We start from the raw sequence: 20,021 nt of genomic DNA, 5'->3' as shown, positions 1-20,021 counted from the left end.
CCTGTATATAATGTCATCTCCCGCACCATATGCTCACATTGGATCCAATTTAGGTGCACAGTCTTGTCATACAAACCATTATAGGTGGTTCCGACTCGTAAGTGACTAACGATTTATCGCACAGCTATAATGAGAATGTAGTAATGAGCATAATTAGATTATACCCAGTCTTGTCGTACAGACCTTTTAGTGGTTCCGACTTGTGTGCAGTGTAATACCGTATAGGTCATTTGTAGTGACTCCGGCTAAATTGACTAATGAGCTATGAATTCAGCCTTACAGACTTATGCAGAGGTTCTAACTAATGTGTTATTTCCCATTAATTTATTTTCACTTAAGTTACTTATCCTGTTTATATCTTAGCATGGCATAATTATGATTATGAATATGTGTAACATGATTTGAATGTGTGTGTGTGTGTATATATATATGTATTTGTTTGTATTCTATTTCTAGGAAAAAGTATACATATTTTACGGCGAGGGGTTAGAGCTTTTGAAAATTTAATGTGTTATCAAAACCTTTATTTTTGCACACTCACATCTTCTGTTTTGCGCCCCTCTAGGTTTTAGGTAAACTTGCTGTTGGTGGCATTGAGGATCTCGGTGGTTCTGACAGAATAAAATATTCGTAGGATATCTTTTGGTACTGTATTACTAGTACTTGTCATACTGGACTGCACCTAGACTTTCTATGCTCTGATTATGACTATTTACTCTTGTATCTCACTCCTAGCACTTTCTGCTTATTAGTGCACATTAGTAAATTTCAGTTTTTATTTATTCGTATATTTCTTATCCTTATCGCTTCCGCATTGTGCACATGGCTACGTCACCCTCACGTGACGGCCAGCACGCCTCGATCTCGGTCGGGGTGTGTCAAAAGTGCTTTGACCAATAGTCGCCTCTATTTTTTAAAATTAAAATAATTTTTTAATTTATCATTTTATCTGCATGATGCACTTTTCTTTATTTAGTGGAGATATTAGTAATTAAACTATATTTTCTCTTCTTCCGAATATGTTTTTTCGATCACAATTTTTTTTTGTCAAAATCTTTTTCAAATAGTTGGTGATCAACATAAAAGCTCAGTATAATTTTTTTTTCAATTTTTTGTGAAATTATATTTTTTTGTTGTTGTTTTTTTAAGTACAGTTGTTGACGAATTATTATTAGGTAGAATGCATTATGTATATATTATATGCAGGTACGTTTGAATTTACAAAAATCATTAATTGGTACATTTACTTGTAATTTTGGTACATTTGATTTGATACATATTATTAATATTGGTACATTATTTTTATTTTGGTACGTTTTATTTTGTACACATTGTGTATTGGTACGTTTACATTATTTTCAATCCTATTTTCTCTTAACGTACTAAAAGAAAAACTTATTTCGGTACGTTTGATATTGGGGGATTTAAAAATATTTTAAATTATTTTGGAAAGAAAATATCTTAAATCATAAATAATTATTGCTAAATTGTAGCATTATTGTGAAAATAAATTGAATCTAAACTTTTTTTTTTTTTACAATTATCTCTAACGGAGGAGAGTGTAATCAAAAAGCTAGATTATAGGAAATTTATTACAATATAATGTGCATATAACACCAAAATTATGGTAAAAAAAACTTTAATCAAATCACTAAAAAGCATGAATGTTTGATCTAAAAAATTTAAAACTGAGGCGCCTATATCAAAAGATCCAAAAAAAAAAGAGTAACTTATTTTACACCATCAGTTTGCATACAATTATAACCTCAAACAATATCTTTTAAAACATTTCAATTTTATACATTACTTGTTATTTCATTTCAATTTTATATATCATTAAGAAATGTGTTCATTTCAATTTTATCTATCAGATAAAAAAACTATTATTTTTTCGGTATAATGCCTATGTGGACGTCACGGGTCTCACAATATAGATGCCACATGGATCCAAAGCACTCCCCCACACTTTCTAAACCGGTTGCATTATAAGTATGGTGTATGCTCACTATACACTTAAACATTTGTCATGTGTCATTTCACCTAATTCTAATTTACTTTCATATTAAATATTACTTTTTCAATTCTTAAAAAAAAAAAAAAATTAACCATTAAATAAAAAAAATACAGTGCCAGATAATTAGGTGTACGATGAGGATGTGGTTAGCTGAAAATGGTCCCTTCTAAAGCCCTCTCCAATTCTTCGCTTCACACAAAGCATGGCAAACCCAACACCTCCAGTCCCCTTTCTCCTCGCCCTTCTCCTCCTCCTTATTCTGCCCTTCATCTTTTCCCCAAGTGGCGAATTCGTCCGGTTCGCCGAGGCGGGAAAGCGCAGAGTCCACATCACCGACGACCTGGACGACGTCCTTGACGACGAGGAGGACGACACCTGGAAAGAATGGGGCAAGAAAACGAAACCCTCTTCCGATTTTGATCCGCCGCCCGATTTGTCGAAGATGGACATGTCGCAGATACAGGCGGAGATGATGAAACGGCAAACCGGGCCGGCTTTCGGGTTCGTGAAGCTGCGGATGGGCGAGAAGCGGACTCGGGTAATTCGAATTTGCTCTTCATTTTTGCTTTTTATTGGGTTTTCAGCTGAATGTGAACTGAGCATGTGGATTTTTTGTTGTTTGTTACTGGGTTTTGTCTCTGATCTAATAATTTTTACTTGGAACTTGAATCTGTTAATTTTAGTGTAATAAGTAAGGTAAGTTTCTGAGCAAATGTATATCGATTCGGCATTTCAAATTTGAAGGGCACTGAGAAGTTCATTGAAAGTTTTGAATTGGATTTGGCGTGTGGGACTTTCTGTGAAATGCTTCGGAATTAGAATAGAATAGGGTGCCTGTGAAAGAATTTGGTCGAATGATGGAAATCGCGGCTCTTCAAGCACACCTTTTCTTTTAAACAGATCGATGTTTGATCTGTGGGGATGGGGATTCAAACTCGGGTACATGGGGCGGGGACACTGCCCTGGCCAATTGGCGTAACCCCATTTGCACAAGCACACTACTTTTAACCTTTGGGACTAATAATGTGTGGAAAGTACTGATATTGCTGAACACTCCTGGATGCCATAAGGAAATTTCGTGGATGGAGACATGAATTGGAGACCTGTTATAGCTTTATGTTTGTATTTCTCGTTTCATTCTATATCTTACTGATCTCTATGTTGCAATGCTATATAGCATAATTTGAAGTTGATCTACTGGCTTCTAAGTAATAGAGATGACTTCATTTACATTTTCTTGTCAACTTTTGATGGTTTTTAATTTTTTATGTGATTGAATGAGGTTTTTTTTACAAGGCTTGAATGAATGGTAAATTTGATATGTGCTTCTCCCCCCTCCCAGGATACAGTGGCCGAGCTTGCTATGAAGTGGACTCAAGTTCTGAGGACCGGAGCAATTGAGGCAAGGTTCATGGGTGTTGATCTAAACACGATCATGTTCAACATGGAAAGAGGCCAAGACACAACAGAGGTACACTTTCCTCCCACGCTGGCTCTTTTTTTCCTCCGGATAAAGAAGTATTAATTCCCTCATGTCCGGCTGAAGAAATTGCTCTTAAGATGTCTTTAGTTTTTAAGAATACTTTTCACATAGAGAAAGGTTTGAATGCCTGTTGTTGTTGATCATGAATTCGTTCGTTTGAATTATTGAGCTGATTATTGCGTGTCGCGAGCTTCTGTGTTCATTTATTCTTAATATAGTTATATAATTTGTTCTTTTCTCAATTCTCCAGTTGAAGGAGTTTGCGTTGAAACAACCAGAGGCCTATGAGATAAAGATTGGCGATCAAGTTTTTCGAAGACCAGGAGATCCTCCTTTAGAGGAACTCGTTGAGAAGCTCCGGGATGAGAAAAAGAGAAAGGAGAGTGACAGTGCAACAGAGAGCAATATACATTTGAAAGAGGAATTGTAGTTGTACCAGTAAATTTTCTGACATGAAATATAATAACCCCTGTTGTAAAACCATAGCAACCTCCACTCCTAATGATGTTGGAAAAGGTAACTGTAAACGAGCTTTGTTTCTCGGAATTCTGTTTTTATTTATGAATTTGTTGTATGAAAGGAGACAAAGTGCTCTCAACTAGTTTAAATAGAGAAGATGCATACAAATTTCCGACTTAATAGTCTAAGTCTCCAACCGAATAGGGAACAAGATTGGCATGAACAGAAGCTACTTCAACTTCTTACTGAATTCAGAAAGCTCGACGATCTGAATCCTGGGAATTGTAGCTGCTTCCTCCCTCTCTTTCTGCGTATTGTACCCCCAATTCCCTGATCGAATTAATCCCAAGTTAGCAACTGAAGCTCAGACGAGTTTAAGTGTCAATGTTTGATGAGGCTCAAGGGAGAAGAGTAGAAACAGAGAAAGTTTACCTAGATACAAATTCCAACCATCCAATTCAGGTTCTTTGATGACATTCTTTAGGGTTGCCAAACGATCTTCGACAAAGCTGGTCAATGTCAAGCGTTATTGATCTCGTTCACATAAACTCGGTTAGAACATGTATTATGCTAAGCTTTAAGCAGAAAAGTATCTTACTGCAGTTTCAGTCCCTGATGTTCTGGTTTCTTTTGAATTTGCTTCAATACTTCTACCTTTGGACTGGAAGACGAATTAAATACTTCGTATAAGAGTAATCCATAGGCATACATACGTAATTAAAGTTATACATTACGGAAAGCAAACCATAACCATTGGTTCCGAAACATGAAATACGGATTAACAATAACTTAATACACTAACCCACTGCCAAGACCAAATATCTTTTCAGGCGGTATCGTCACTCCTGCAAGTTCTCGCAGCAAAGCATCAGCGAATCGGCTCTGTCCAAACGAAGAAAGGGAAATAAGGAGGTGAGAGAATGACAAGGGTGAAAGTTAGAGACGCAGAAGTGTACTCTCCAAGTAGAAAATCTGTAAAACGCTCGTTTATTGTGATCGGGAGAAAGAAAACCCGAAAGTCTCAGAAATAATTGATGCATGAGTAAGGGTAACACCTGTTTTGTGGTGACTATGTATATGGTTGAGCTTGCAAATCTTAGAGCATCAGGAACGCCTGGATATAATCTGCAATCAAGTTATCTCCTACTCAGTTATGCATTGAACTCTCCCAGCCCCAACAAGTTTGAGAGAGATGGGAATTCTGCGAAATGAAAATCGATCAACAGTGAAATAGTCCGAAATTCGGGTACCTATTTGCACCAATCCAAGTTTTCAAGTCCTCGTCCATCCATTCATCCCTGACCTTCCCGAAAAGATGAATAAGCGCATCCCTTTCTTCACCCCATTCTGCCATGATCACCGGCTTCAGTTCCGACCACTTGTCCAGTATCCCATCCACCGTGAGCCCGTCCGCTACGGAGGACTTCCTTATAGAAGGTATCCTCATTTCCAGCAGCAACCTCACTAGTAGCAGGTTCTCATACCCTGTTTCCACCACAGGTCTCACCTGCCACACCATAAAATTCATTTTACTCCTCCTTCAATCCAACAAATGTTAACGTTCTCTTGTCCGACAATCTACCATGTTGTTATCAGATTGTGAATAACGAGCATAATTCTATGTTTGCTGCTGTCCCGCAATCTAGCATGTTACGTTTCATTATTACTAAACACGGGTTTATGTTTTCTTGTTCAACAGTCAAACATATTATGTTATCAAACCGTCAACAACACCAACATGAACATACCGTAATTGTATCTAATCAACATGAACAATGTTCCGCTGTTCCACAATCTAGCATGTTTCGTTATCAGACTTTGAATTATGACCACACAGAAATGATGATTCTATCAAATTAGAACATGGGAATCTGGAGGACTTACTATGTACATCTGCTCAAGAACCCAATCCTCCAAAGCTGAATCCACGCCGTTGAATAGAGTTGGCCATCTCACTTTAGCAGCCTACACATTTCATAACCACCATTCAAACAAACTAATCAAATTAATTAATTAAACATTTTTAAGCTTTTAAATAAAAATAAATACAAAAACACAAAACATTACCTTCACAGCAGATTGGGAGCTCTCTCCGCAGCTATCACACAAAACTCCATCAAAATCCAGAGCGTATAAATCCCCCATCTCTCTCTCCCTCTCTCCTCTCAGAGCCTCTGGTCTGAGTGGTTTCTTTTGTTCTTTTATCGACGGAGGACTTAAGGCAGCGGGCGATTATTCTTCTCCGCATCTTTTGGATGGACTTTTATTGGGCTGAGCAGTTAGGCCTGCCATTATGGGCCCAACTAGAATGAAGCGTGGCCAGTCTTTGAGTACCCACTGCAAACGACATGTCGTCAAACTATGAAACGACAAGAGAAGGAGAAGGGTGGAGGTCAGGAGGTGTCACCACCACCGGGGGAGTGGCTGGCCCCGCAATGATTGAGTATGGTGGGGAATGTGGGGATAGGCTCATCATACAACGCACTTTGATCATATGAAAAAGGAGAATAAACGAATTAGGAAAGTTATCAAGCCTATATCATTCATAATTCATTTGCATCTTGACCCCACCAAGTTTGAGATTAGCGATATATCTTTTTTTTCAATATTTTAAGAGATCTTAAAATCAAATGTTCTCTTATTCTGCAGTTCAACATTACTTTTCGTGTGAATAAAATTTACGTGACTTCATCGACCCAAAAAATATTTATGTGACTTCTGGTAAAGAAAATAATAATGTTTTTGGGATAGACAATTAATTGAAACACTATTAAAATATTGTTGCCGTTCAATTGACATGCATAATTTTGCAGCGCTCACATGTAAACATGTTTATATTTGAACTATTCTGATAAAGCTCAACAATTCTTTTCATACATTTCTACTCATAAACTCTCTTTTTTTTATCTATTTTATTAAAAGCGCGTAAAATAAACTTCAAGCACTTTTATGATTCAAAAGTTTTTTTTTTTTTGCATTTCCTACCAAGTATTGATATGTAACTTTTTGTTTAGAATTTGTCAAATAACGTTCTTAGTTTTTGGAAAATATCAATAAATATTGTGAAATATATATTTTTTTTGTCAAACAAAATTACTTTCATTTAAAAAACTAGTACAAGAAAGAGAGACCAAACGGCTTCCTATAAACAAGGTAAAGTAAAAAGCTCCAGCAAAATAAGACTTGTAAGTTGTAACTCAAGATACAAAAGAAGATCTACATAAACATAGACCCTTAAATAGAAAAAATAAACAACAAAAAACCTAATCTAAAACAGTATAAACCAAACTGACGTCACAACCACATCCTTGAAGAAAGGTAAAATATTTAATTGCATGTCCTAAATTTAGCTTTCAATTCAAGACTTAATTTGATAGGAACATATCCAACCTTAAATTGGATACTAAAATTTACATTGAAAAATGGATATGGTGAGTAAATTTCAGATGTAAATACCAAGACATGTGTGCAATGGAAAAAATTTAGGACAACAACGTCACCAAAAAAACAAGGAAAACTGGCGTAACGCAGTAAAGTTCCTCGCTCTGCACACACGCAAACCAAAAACTTACCTGCTACAGCCGGTCAACCGATGCGTCCAGTTTCATCTTTTCCGCTATCGCCGGTTACCTTCTTCACCTCCCTCTCTTTTATTTCTCCAGAAATCTCTACATATAAAAACCCCACCCCACTTCCCGAGACAGTTTTCAATCTTCAACCTTCGACCCCATCTGAACGTCGTCGTTCCGATCCCCCATCGGGCCGTTTATATTTAACCGCTTTACTTTTTCTGTGAGTTCTTCGTATCGATATTAATTTCAATTTTTTATTTGTTTCGGGGAATTATATCGTCCGTTGATTGTTGTTTGTTTGCTCGTTTGTTGATCTGAACTCGTTTGATTAGGGTTGTGCTTGCTAGTTTTGATTGAACTGGCTCTTGTTTTGCTTTAATTTGATTTTTTTGGATGATTTTTATTGTTAATTTGTGTATTCAATAATTATCCACTCGCAAATTGTTCTGTTTGCTGGTTCATTGAGTGAAGATTTTGATTAAGTTCTTGAGGACTTGTGATTAAGTATTCGATTATTAAACAATTTTCTGTTGGTGTTAATGTTTGTTAGGAATTTGAAAAAAAAAATATATTTCACTTTTGATATTGTTGTATTTGTCGTTTGATATCCTCGATTCGGGGTTTTGAATGCACATCGGAACTTTGTTTTGTGAATTACTATGTTCGTTTGAATTGTATCGGTAGGAATGAAAAAACGTAATGTTTAGAGGCCAAAAGAGATTATGTATGAAGATTTTATTTTTATTCAATTCCCGTTGGTTCATTTTAGTTGATCGTCGCTTTCAAACGAAAGTTGCCTTTTGTGACCCGGAAGTTTTTGTGCTGTAACAAATCAGAATTGGATTTAATTAGTATCTCGTTTTACTGAATTCTGATTGTTTTTTTTGGTTGGTTATTTTGTGTCTACTTGTGCCCTGTACATATGAAACAGGAAGCTTTAAGTCCTTTAAGATGGCAGATAATGAGGAGAGAGAGGAAAGCACTGTGCGGGGTAAGATGGCAGATAACGAGGAGGGGGAGGAAAGTACTGCTCGTGGGAATGGATGGGAAGTTGTACAACTTACAGCATCTACGTATGCTGCTGCTCCTGGTCCAGGAGGAATTGAGTTGAGCAATGAGGATCAGAGTGATACCTATGGTGAGCATGCTGAATCTTCTCGTGCTCTTTTCATGTCTGGTCACTTTGCTTTTCCACCCAGTCAGCATGAGAATTTGCCGTTGGAGTCCGATAGAAGTGAAATTCATAATGAACATTTGGACAGTGATGTCTTAGCTGAGATAGGTATTGAAGAAGGAGGTAGGTCAAGTGGAAAGGAGGAAGAAACTTTGACTTTGAAAGGGTTGAATGTGCCAGATGAGTTTGCAGGAAAACAGTCTGTATATGATAAGGATAACATGCAATTGATTGGTGATACAGAGTTTGAAGAAGGTTTAATTTTGGCTCACAAAGATCAGATTATAATCGATGCTGCTACATATCATTTTGACGGTGAAACAGATCTTGGCAGCTTAACTCATTTTGGTGAGAGTCCCACTATTCCTGGACTCGAGGAACCTTCAGAACAAGGTTTAGGTTTCTCTGAGGACATCATGCAATCCCCAAGGTCTCAGAAAGATGATAAACTTGATGTTTCTCGCCTGCCCTGTGGAGCTTGGTGGAAAAGAAGAGCTGCTTCCTTGTATTCTCATGCAAAAGAAGCAAATGCAGTTTGGTCTATTTTCGTAGCAGCAGCTGTGATGGGGCTTGTGTTACTTGGGCAGCGGTGGCAAAATGAAAGGTGGCTGGCTCTACAGCAAAAATGGCTGTTGAGCGTCAATGATCAGGTCTGTCGATTTCCATTGTTTTCTCTTATGATTATGTTTGCATTTAACTATTTACTTGTTCTTTCCCTGGTCAAGGAATCGATATCCCATGTTTGTTGGTTTTTATTTTTGGCCTGATCTTACATTATGTCATAAATTTCATGATGTAAGCATTTTATGCAATTTAGAGACGTATGCCTTGAAAAGTGTTAAGTAGTTGATTCAGTTGATATTTTGCCTCCTCTCTTTTCTTTGTGCAAGATTCACCGTGATGTCTGTACATTATTCAGTTAGTTCCTTATTCTTGATGTAATATACATGGGGTTACGATTTGTCTCCTAGTTGAGTGGAGAATCAGGTTATGGCTTTTAATTATATTTTAAAATTTGATACCAATTCTTTATCCAAAGATTAATTACATTGGAAACACGACTTTTCCCAATCTGATGACCTTACATGAACTCACATCATGGTACGGATGATAAGTAGCTTGTTGTTAACCAATAATAGCGTGCACTGACATGCAAGGCAAATGTGCATTCTTAGAATCCTAAGATTTGAACTAGTGATAAGTTGCTTATATGATTGAGTTTGCTTCTACCAAGAGGAAAGCCTAGTTCGATGACACTGACATTATGTTATATTGACAGAAAACAGGAAGGATGATTGGTCCCATATCCCGTCTTAAAGACGTTATAGTGAGCAGCCACCGCCGAGGATCCTTTATCGGGAGCGGCTCCTCAAGCGAGGCTTAAGATGATGACGAAAAATACCATGGGTGAAGAGAGAAGTGATGGAGTTGGAGATGCAGATGAGGGTTACATATTAGTTTGTTTCCGATGTGGTTGATATATATTCCTTTTATGGATAGTTTTACTTGGCTACATGCTAAAAGTTTGATATAACCGTCGTATGATCTTTTTCGATCACCATGAAGTTGCCGCTGTACAGAGCTCTTACTTGTTACGATTTCTATGATTACGTTTTTTTGTGTTGTGGCTGGAGTTCTGCTTGTGATTGTTGTGAAGATAGAAGTACATTTTGTTGAATTTCCAGAATTTGTAAACCGGAATACGGAGTGAATTTTATCATGGTAAAGCTCTATTTGCACTCATTGCTTTGCCTATTTCAAAATGCAATTCATTTAGTAAAAATAACCGATCCATTCGATTCCTGTCTAGTTTTGATAGGTTTGATGATTTGACGGATTGATTTTGGATAAATTTTGTGTGGCTTCAATGCCACATATCATATAATGATACGGTGTTTTAACATTTCAGTCGTTTATTCATATATCATTTAATGTTATATGGTACTGATGAAAATTTTCATGCGTAATTTCCTTTATGCATGCTCATTTTATATTCTTTATTGATTTTCATTTGATCGTTTCAATCTAAAACAAAAAATAAATAGTTGATTCTTACTGAGGTTTGAAAAAAATCAAAGAATACCTCCAAACATTGTACTCGGCCCATCATAACTCGATTGTACCGTAAATCATGATGACGTTCCATACTAATAAAATAAATAATTGTTCCTTGTTTTATTTACATGTCTTTATTTCTTTGATATGAAGCGTCGCGCGACACTGTGTACCATGCCATAAAATTGCTCTCAATCACAATTTCTATGGTACCGCATCTTACGGTGGACCTTCACACCCACAATCCAGTTTAGGGGTGGGTTCAAAAAACCGAAAACCGAAAAAAACCGAAAATCAAACCGAACCGAGGCCGAAAAAAAAAATCATTTATAAAAAAAAAAATATGTTGGCCGCGTCAAGGTTTGAACACCTAACCTGCGGGTTGGGGTAAGGTGCTGCTAGCCAACTTAACTGTAGGCTTTGTGTTGTTGTAATTGTACCAGTAATATATTTATAGGTTTCTTATGTTTAATGCTTTATAAAATTTCTTAACTTTACAAACCCTAGCCGACGTCTCACTCCCATTTCATTTCAGATCTCACACTTCTTTCTTCCGTCCGCTGCTTCCTCAGTCTCTCTGTCTCCCTCTCTCTGTCTCCCTCTCCCTCTCCTTCCTCTCTTCCTCCAAATCACTTTCTCCCTAGTCTTCTCATGTCCTCCTCACGGATTCCTTCTTCCAAATCATGATTTTCGCTCGCCCCTTTCGAGACCCGACGAAAAGAGGAACTGTTAGAGCTTGAGATGATCATGGCGATTTTGCTGCAGCAAAGGTTGTGGGTTTTATTTATTTGTCAGTTCATGGGTTTTTAATTTTATGATCATGGCGATTTTATGGTTACCCATTTGAAATTTATGTAATTTAAGGTGAAAAAGTTTGTATTTTTCTTTGAATATGTTTCGGAATTTTCTAGATCTATTGTGGACTTGACTATGAATTTGAATGTGGGCACTGGGCATGCGATATTGGAGTCCGATTATGACATTTAGACGAACTTATTTGCTTTTTTTTTTGTGTTTCGATCTGCATCTTAATTTGTTGAATTATTTCATGATTTTGTAAATTTTAAATTTTTAGAATTTTGAATCCTGGCGATGTACTTGAAGAATATATGTTTCTGTATTTGCTTAAGTTTTGAAAATTTGAACTCGATCTGCTTGATCATAAGTAGTTGAATTACTTGAATATATTCGGGATTTTGAGGTGAGAAAATGTATATGTTTGGTTAGTGAGAAAATGCATGAAGGTGAAAGGTTAGTACCTAAAATTGCTGAGTTCAAGTTTTTCGGTTTGTTGTAAAGTTTTAGCAAAGACTCATTGGGATTTTCATATGGTTCTTCCTCTGTGTAGTCTTAAAAAGGGAATTAAATTCTTTTGCGTCTCTTATTTTGTTTATGGCTTTGTATTTGTTTTCCATAGAGGAAAGGCTACTTTGAACAATGACCCAAATACTAGGCACTCTGTGAACCAAATAAAAGAAATGGATGCTTGGCATATAACTCAAGGAATGTTGTGGTTGTTTTGCATTTTTTGGGGACGAAAGGGAAAAAGTATGCCAATACAAATTAGAAATTAAAGAGTAAATCGGGGGTTGAGGATTACCTGATCGGAAAGCTCACCAGCAAGTCTGCCGGAACGATGATAGAAACGCGGAGGAGTGGCGGTTGTGTTTTCGTGAGAGTGTTATCTGATTTGAATCGAAACCCTAACAAAGTTAGCTGAGATAAAAGAGAGAATAAAAGCGCGGGAATCTTACTTCCCGCCAATTAACTTTTATTCTCTCTTTTATCTCAGCTAACTTTGTTAGGGTTTCGATTCAAATCAGATAACACTCTCACGAAAACACAACCGCCACTCCTCCGCGTTTCTATCATCGTTCCGGCAGACTTGCTGGTGAGCTTTCCGATCAGGTAATCCTCAACCCCCGATTTACTCTTTAATTTCTAATTTGTATTGGCATACTTTTTCCCTTTCGTCCCCAAAAAACTCAAATTCGTGAGGGTAATTTATTAATTTGGTAATTGTTTTTGGGGGGTTTGCTTCAAAATTTGACTAGGGGAGTGTTTGGATATTAAATGATGATTTTATGATGTTGGGTATTGTAATACATTGATTTATTTTGCCCAAGTAATCGGCTTTTCCGGTTCTTTAACATGCGTTTGAAAGGCTGATTTCCTTTGAAGTTAATTGTAATACATTGATTCATTTGCATCCACTATTTTCGTGTTGGTTTGCGGTGTGATTACTAAGTTATTTGTTATCGATGTTGTCTACTAAAATTCTCTGTCTTTAATCTTGATGTTTATTTTGGCTAGAATTCAGACATGGGTAAAGAGGAAAGTCCGAAAACCACAAGGAGAACAACCAGATCCTCCGCTTTAGCTACCCCTTCAAAGAATGTAGTTGAAGAAACTAAAGCAAGTAGTTCGCACCCGCCAACTCTCAGTGACCTAGTATTGGGTGAAAAAGGAGAATCCTTTAGTGCCGATGATCTTTTGTCTAGTTTTCCTGGAAGACGTAATCAAATATTGGAGCTTCTGCGCCTTCTGGGTCCACAGAACTCTCCCATGTTTCCTGTCTTTGTGTATGGAGGCACTTCTACCGGGAAAACCAGTATTGTTGTAGAGACATTTAGGCATCTTAAGCGCCCTTTAGTTTATTCAAGCTGCCTTACCTGTTATAATCCTCGAATCTTGTTTGAATCCGTTCTGAACCAACTATTTCTTCACCGAAAGAATGCAGCAAATGGTTATTCTAGTGCAAAGCGCTGTGAAAGCCCATCTGATTTTGTTAATTTTCTTCGCGATGCCTTGGTCAGCATTCTGGTTAATACTAAGGGAAACTCGGGGAAAGTAACCTCCAAAAGGTCAGGAAAGTCTAATGGAAATATGATCTACTTGGTCTTTGACAATTTGGAGCGTCTTAGAGGATGGGATAAAGGTTCCACTATATTACCTTTACTATTTAATCTCTATGACATTTTGAAAATGCCTGAGGTCGGTCTTATCTTTATCAGCAGTGCCTCGCCAGATACATATTACTCAAATATGGGCTATGTGGAGCCTATCCCTCTATATCTTCCTGATTATACACAAGATGATCTGCAGAAAATCTTCATGAGAAACCAGGCAAACAAAAAGCTTTACTCCTCTTTTCTCAGGTGCGAAAATAGTTGTTTTTCTTCTTTGTACTCATCTTTTGCCTTTTGGTTTCTACTGATGGACTCTTTTTCTTTCTGGTTAGTGTTGTGCTAAGGCCCTTCTGTAGAATTACCAGACGGGTGGACGAGCTTTCTTCTGCCTTTTCACCATTATTCACAAAATATTGTGAACCCATCACTGATCTGAATGTTGTTCCCAATAAAGAGACGAACCAAAGGCTGTACAATTTTTTTCGTCCCCATATTGCTCCTGCACTGAATGAGACATTTAAGGTTTCGTCGCAGCAATCCCCCGAAGTTGAAGTTAAGGAGAGAAAAGGAAAGGGGGGCACAAGGAAATCCAGAGATTTTGAAGTTGAAGAATTAGATTTCCATATGCCTACTTCCGCCAAATATCTTCTTATTGCAGCATTCCTTGCTTCAAGAAACCCAGCTACCCTTGATTCATCCCTGTTTGATTCTACAGGAGGTTCTAATAGTCGAAAACGAAAGAGGAAGTGAGTCTTTTAAGAATAATTATAGACACTGGTACAAATTTTAATTTTGTTTTTTATGCTATCATTAAAGTTAATACTGCTGTAATCTTTTCAATACAAGGTCTGACATTCCCAAATCCTGCAGAAAACTACGCTAAAATATAAGTGTGTTCTTAAGCATGTAGCCACCTGCTTCCATTTTACCTTAGCCTAACCAGTTTTTTTTCGATATGTTGTGCAGAACATCTAGATAAAATTTCTGACATCTTTTTACTGCACTTATTCAGTGGAGGAAACCAAAATTTCTGCAACTTGCAGATCAACTATCTTTGCACCTTTTGTTTTGGCATTTTGCAATGCAGCAGTTGTAAACACTGAATTATTCTGAATAATGCTTCTTGATTGATGGTTAGGCTTTCGGACAAGTCAATGGAACAGAAGGAAACTGCAGAACAGGAATTGCTTTTGAATCCTGGATCATTCCCAATGGAAAGGTTATTAGCCATATTTCAGTGCATTACATCTGTAGGAGAAGGTCCTCTTGATGAGGAGGAACAAGAAGATGGTGGGTTAGGCATTCAAGATGGGAATGGCGGGCTCATGTCTGATGTTCTCTTACAACTGTCCAGTCTCTGCAGTGCTAATTTTATTGTCACTGGTGGAAGCTGCCCGCTGGAAGGCTCAACTCGATATCGATCGACAGTGAGTGAAGATATGGCTCTTAAGGTAACCTAACGTTTCCCAAATTGAAATTATACCAAAATTTTATGTTGTAAGGTTAGTAATTCTTTTGAAATTACGTAACATCTTGTTTATATTTGGATTACAGGTAGCAAGGAGTATTAAGTTTCCTCTCTCAAAGTATATATACAGATGATCTGCTTTCGGGTGAGGTATCTGTGATACGGTTGCCAATTTATTCTTGAGGATGAAGCAACTTACCTGGTTTTCAACTATGTTACCCTCCTACTGTGTTGAATCATTGAACTCTCCAAATTCTCTAATCCTCATCTTTGTTGAGCAACATGAAATGACTGGTATTGAGTGGATATACCGATTGTCGTGGTCTTTCTGACAGCTGGGATAACACCATTGAACATAAGTTTCAGACAGTATCTTGGTGCCAAGTTTCTGCAGGATTGCCATCTAACAATTGTAGTAAACCACTTATCCGTGTTACATCCTAGTAAGTTGCAGGGCATGGAAATGTCGTTTCCTTATACAATGTCGATCACAATTCTGGAATTGTTTTCCTATTTTTGTTTCCTTCCGCTAAATTTCAACGTAGTTGATTCTTCCATTAAGGTTTGGTCAGATGTAAGTGCTGTTTGCAGAGAAGGGCAGCAACATTCTCGGCCGATGCTAAGCTTTAGCCTCACAATGTGATACATCATTCTAAGCCTATTGCACGCTCCGAATCCAAATCAAAATTGGAAGAACAATAAGAGTTATGGCCCTGCAGAGGGAATTTTATATCACATTCACATGGCTCTGCATTTTACAAAAAAAGTGGTAAGCGAATATCTCACAGCTGCAAGAGATGTACGCATCATAGGACAGTGTATCAATAGGTCATAATTTTATTATTTGATGAATCATATGACAGAAAAATGTCGACTTTGCCAGATTGTTCAGTAGGTCTCACTCAAAATTTCATCTTAAATGCAATTTAGAGCAGGGACGAGTTGATGATGCTATATATGTTGCTGCATAACCTTATCTGAGCCCATGAGTGGTTGAAACGGTAGGAAGAAGGATAATGCTTGTGTCCCCTATGGGGACCAAGTCCCTCCACTTTTCTTACCTTATCGTCTGAACACCATGATTGGAACCATTCATTCTTTTTATCATAATCTAATGATTATACATGCAAAAAAATATTCATTTTAGAGAGCCATTCATATGCACAAAAAACAGATGGTTCATAATAAGGATGATATTTGTGACTAAAATCGTTGATTGATTTAACGTGTATGAATAACTAAACCATCACGGAATTAAATGATTTTTTACAAATATAATCTTTAGATGATGACAAAAACAATTAACGATTCTGCTTATGATGTTCGAAGGATAAATATTCATTAATAGTAAGTGGAGCGCGAGTAAATCCTTTTAAGAGAAACACATGCATTGTCCTAGAAGGAATTAGTATTCAGAACGTTGAATTGGCTAGTATTTTGGGGTCCCCAAGGCCTTATTTCTCGTTTGGTCCAGCCGGGGAGGTGGATCAATGTATCATATTTGTTGGTCATCAATGCGTTGGATTGGTCCAGCATGGGAGGTGGATCAATGTATAATATTTGTTGGTCATCAATGCACAGTTGGATGTTTCAATGGCAGCGAAGATTTTAACTTGTGATCTTTTTTAATATCAAAAAGAGAAGTACCAGAACGTTCAGAAAAAAAAAACCTAATGTTATTTCAAGTCGGTTTTGAATATTTTGCTTAAGAACTACTAGAGTTGTGGCCAAAATTTTAACCACTAGCTAGAGTTTGGTATTGTTAACACTCAAAATTAAGAGATCAACATAAAACAGTATGGTCCATTTTTCGTCAACTCGTGATATAAAGCTAAATTATGAACAAAAGAATTTAAGTGGTTCATCCTAAAAATGGGCTACGCACACTGCATTGATATGATATATATATATATATATATATATATATATATATATATATATATATATATATATATATATGATATGGATTACAAGAGTGCTCTTCTACCAATTGGCTTGAGCGGTAGGAAAGTACTTTAGGTTTTGCGCTCATCTTTTCTTGTTGGTAGACAATCCAGAATTATGAGTAGTTGGTAATGACGGTCGTCTTTTATCATTGTGGGGTTTTGTCATCTAAATTCTCTGGGCTAGTTTGCAGGCCCATCTCATTAAGCCCAACAATATTTTAAAGGGTATAAAAGGATCCTGTGTTAAGCTGACAACACTTGATCATTATCAATACATGCCGTCTTATTATTTAATTGGAGAAGAACTTAAGTTCAAATTTCACGGACGACGTATCATTATCAACAAATGATCTTCGTTTTATTGGAGAAGACTTGAGTTCAAATTTTATGGACAATGATTAATAAAAAAAAACTCGATCAGAGATCATGCTTTGCAAGCCACCCGACCTACATGATGTTGTACCTAAATTTTCTTGTTCTGTTCAACTACTTAATTCTAGGTCATTAGGAGCCAAAATATGTATCTAAACAAATGGGGGAAGCATAGGCTTTTCTAAGGAATGTCTCGATCAAAACCATTCACCCGAAAATTTCCTGTTATCGTGTAATTAAACCGTTTCGATTTCTATAACAAAATGGATGGTCATTAGTTCCACAAATGAAAGCTTTGTATTGATGTGGATGGATTTTGGACGAGGGAGATGATCAGTCTTTGAATAGTTTTATATTTTGATAAATACACTATGATTATTTTGATATTATAGCAACTCAAACCTATTTGCATGTAATGCTTTGCTCTTTTGAGGAAATGCCTAAAAGAAGGCTGGTTTTCCCTTATAAGTTTCAGTACCAAAGTTCTCTGTTTTCCTTAATTAGCATGATGAATGTGATAATATGATACCATCTCTTACATATAGGGAGAAAAAACGAAACAAAATTGCAAAGTGGTTGCCTAGGTAAACTCAAGATTTTGACTTTTCTACGAACCGGTGAAATTAGTTTGATTTGGTTGGTTTGAACAATTTGGTTGGGTTTTTGCCCGTCTTTATTTCAAACTAATCCTAAGTTGTTCAATGCGGCATTGAGTTGATATGCTATAGGTTTTGACCTACTTACGTACAAACGGGTGAAATTGGTTTGGTTGGCTAGTTTGAGTAGTTTGACCGATTCTTTGCCCATTCTTACTCCAAACTAGTCTTAAGTTGTTCACTAGGAGTCATTATTTTATATGGAGAATTTAACATTCCTGCAAATTTGGTGTAATTGATTTGATTTGGCTAGTTTGAACAAATTAATTTACTTGGTTTTTACCCACCACTACTCCAAAACTAGTTCTAATTAAGTTGTTCAATATGTTTCCCAACCCACGATCCAAACTAATGTAAGCTCTTCACAACATAAGGGGTCAATGGGTTAATGTTATACATGTCAAGAATGTGAAGGGATGTGTTAATGTTGGTGGTGTTGGAATTTTGGATCGTCGAGCCCGCCTCATTCTAACAACATTGATACTATCTCTAACTTTACCACATGCCTAATCCTTCAGATGTTGGGTTTTATCACAGATGCGGGGTTTTATCACAAAAGGCATTGGTGTATTAGTTGGAGTAGGGTAATACTATTTAAATCTTTTGGTTTCTTTTCACCCCACCAATGTGGGACTTTAACACTCCCCTCACGTGTAACCGCATGAGATCCACATCGGTAATTGAAACTCAGAGGAGGTCCACTCCCGTTGGGCCTACTTGTTTTCAATAGAATTCAGCGGTCGTCTTTATATTAAGAATTCAGACTTGTTTCCTTATGGGTGACAAGCTCATTGGCTTGCACGGGCCCGCACCGTGGCTTTGATACCATGTTGGAATCTTTGGATCATCGGGCCCGTCCCACTCTAACAACCTCGATACTGTCTCCAATTTTACCACTGCCCAATTCGTCAGATGTGGAGTTTTATCACAAAAAACCCCGGTATTAGTTAGAGTAAAGTACTACTATTTAGACCCCACGGTTTCTTTTCACCCCACCGATGTGGGACTTTAACAGGTAGTGCATGCATGCACCGTTTTGTGTAATTTGTGGATAAGCTGTCGGTCAGAAAAAACATTATCCCCATGATTTTTCTCATGCAATGTGCACCATGAGGTGATGAGGAAAACCGCAGTATGTAATTTGTGCACAAACTGTCGGTGTCTATAAACTTTTGAATTACATGCAAATATATATTAAAAAATATCTAAAAAGTAAAAATAAATGTGTGAAGTGAAGGTCATTCACTTTCATTTATTTTACACGTTTGCGTGTTAACTATATAATTCATTAAAGATGAGTAATGCTACACTTACCACTTATTGTATCATTTTTCCAATAGAGGTAAAGTATGCTAACACATGTGGGTTCTATTTCTATTAAATAAATAGTACAAATAAATAGTAAGAGTAATATTTTTGTTAAAAAATTTATAAAAAAAAGGTCTTGTAAAGTAAGAAAGCAAAATATCTAACCAGTGCATGGTCAATGTGATAAGTTTTACACGAAATGATTCGGCATGAATAAACAAGTTTAATTAGGTCTATTGGTCATTTACATGGAGCTTGAAAATCCCATGGCTTTGCTAAAACGAATAATTAAAGAATTATGCAATATCAAATACAAATGATTTGATTTTAACATATTACAAAATTCTTTCTTTTCTTAAACAATTTTGTGTTTTATGCACTTTCTCCTAGAACAATTTTGTTTAAATTCTTTTTATTTTAATTGATTTACTGTGATATGACAATTAAAAAACAAAAATCAACACTTATAGACTTAGTTTCGAGAGGATTGATTTGTGCAAAACTATTCATTATATTAAAGGCACATTGAAAGAAGAAATGAATGACAACTTCCTTAACTATATTGAAGTAAAAAATGGATGACACTTATAGGCCTTGTTTGTTCA

The 20,021-nt window shown here is 36.7% G+C and overlaps 4 protein-coding genes across 5 annotated transcripts; 3 read left to right on the top strand and 1 right to left on the bottom strand.

Annotated features, from left to right (window-relative positions):
• Positions 1-2,144: 2,144 nt before the first annotated feature.
• On the top strand, positions 2,145-4,076 carry LOC103405140 (uncharacterized). The gene is made up of 3 exons (XM_029096981.2): positions 2,145-2,552; positions 3,357-3,485; positions 3,748-4,076. Exons 1-3 carry the CDS (start codon positions 2,217-2,219, stop codon positions 3,925-3,927), a joined length of 645 nt encoding a protein of 214 aa, XP_028952814.1. The 5' UTR covers positions 2,145-2,216; the 3' UTR covers positions 3,928-4,076.
• On the bottom strand, positions 4,015-6,185 carry LOC103406175 (uncharacterized). The gene is made up of 8 exons (XM_008345183.4): positions 6,024-6,185; positions 5,841-5,921; positions 5,207-5,463; positions 5,012-5,081; positions 4,759-4,838; positions 4,555-4,617; positions 4,389-4,465; positions 4,015-4,286 (listed from the first exon to the last, which is right to left on the bottom strand). Exons 1-8 carry the CDS (start codon positions 6,099-6,101, stop codon positions 4,186-4,188), a joined length of 807 nt encoding a protein of 268 aa, XP_008343405.2. The 5' UTR covers positions 6,102-6,185; the 3' UTR covers positions 4,015-4,185.
• Positions 6,186-7,533: 1,348 nt separating this feature from the next.
• Positions 7,534-10,445, top strand: LOC103405230 (ATG8-interacting protein 1). Its single transcript, XM_008344232.4, has 3 exons — positions 7,534-7,748; positions 8,460-9,352; positions 9,982-10,445. Exons 2-3 carry the CDS (start codon positions 8,480-8,482, stop codon positions 10,084-10,086), a joined length of 978 nt encoding a protein of 325 aa, XP_008342454.2. The 5' UTR covers positions 7,534-7,748; positions 8,460-8,479; the 3' UTR covers positions 10,087-10,445.
• Positions 10,446-11,247: 802 nt separating this feature from the next.
• On the top strand, positions 11,248-16,088 carry LOC103404864 (origin of replication complex subunit 5). Of its 2 annotated transcripts, none has more exons than XM_029096870.2 (5): positions 11,248-11,527; positions 13,071-13,915; positions 13,999-14,412; positions 14,805-15,117; positions 15,221-16,088. In XM_029096870.2, the coding sequence occupies exons 2-5, from the start codon at positions 13,080-13,082 to the stop codon at positions 15,266-15,268; spliced, it is 1,611 nt and encodes a 536-aa protein (XP_028952703.2). In that variant the 5' UTR covers positions 11,248-11,527; positions 13,071-13,079; the 3' UTR covers positions 15,269-16,088. The 2 variants fall into 2 exon arrangements, with proteins under 2 accessions (XP_028952703.2, XP_070674006.1); XM_070817905.1 differs by having other exon boundaries at positions 11,262-11,527; positions 13,078-13,915.
• Positions 16,089-20,021: the final 3,933 nt, after the last annotated feature.

This window comes from Malus domestica, chromosome 01 (genome assembly GCF_042453785.1).
Source record: "Malus domestica chromosome 01, GDT2T_hap1".
In the NCBI taxonomy this organism is placed as follows: domain Eukaryota; kingdom Viridiplantae; phylum Streptophyta; class Magnoliopsida; order Rosales; family Rosaceae; genus Malus; species Malus domestica.
The sequence above is the reverse complement of the archived record's forward strand: the minus strand, read 5'-3'. Positions and strand labels throughout refer to the sequence as shown.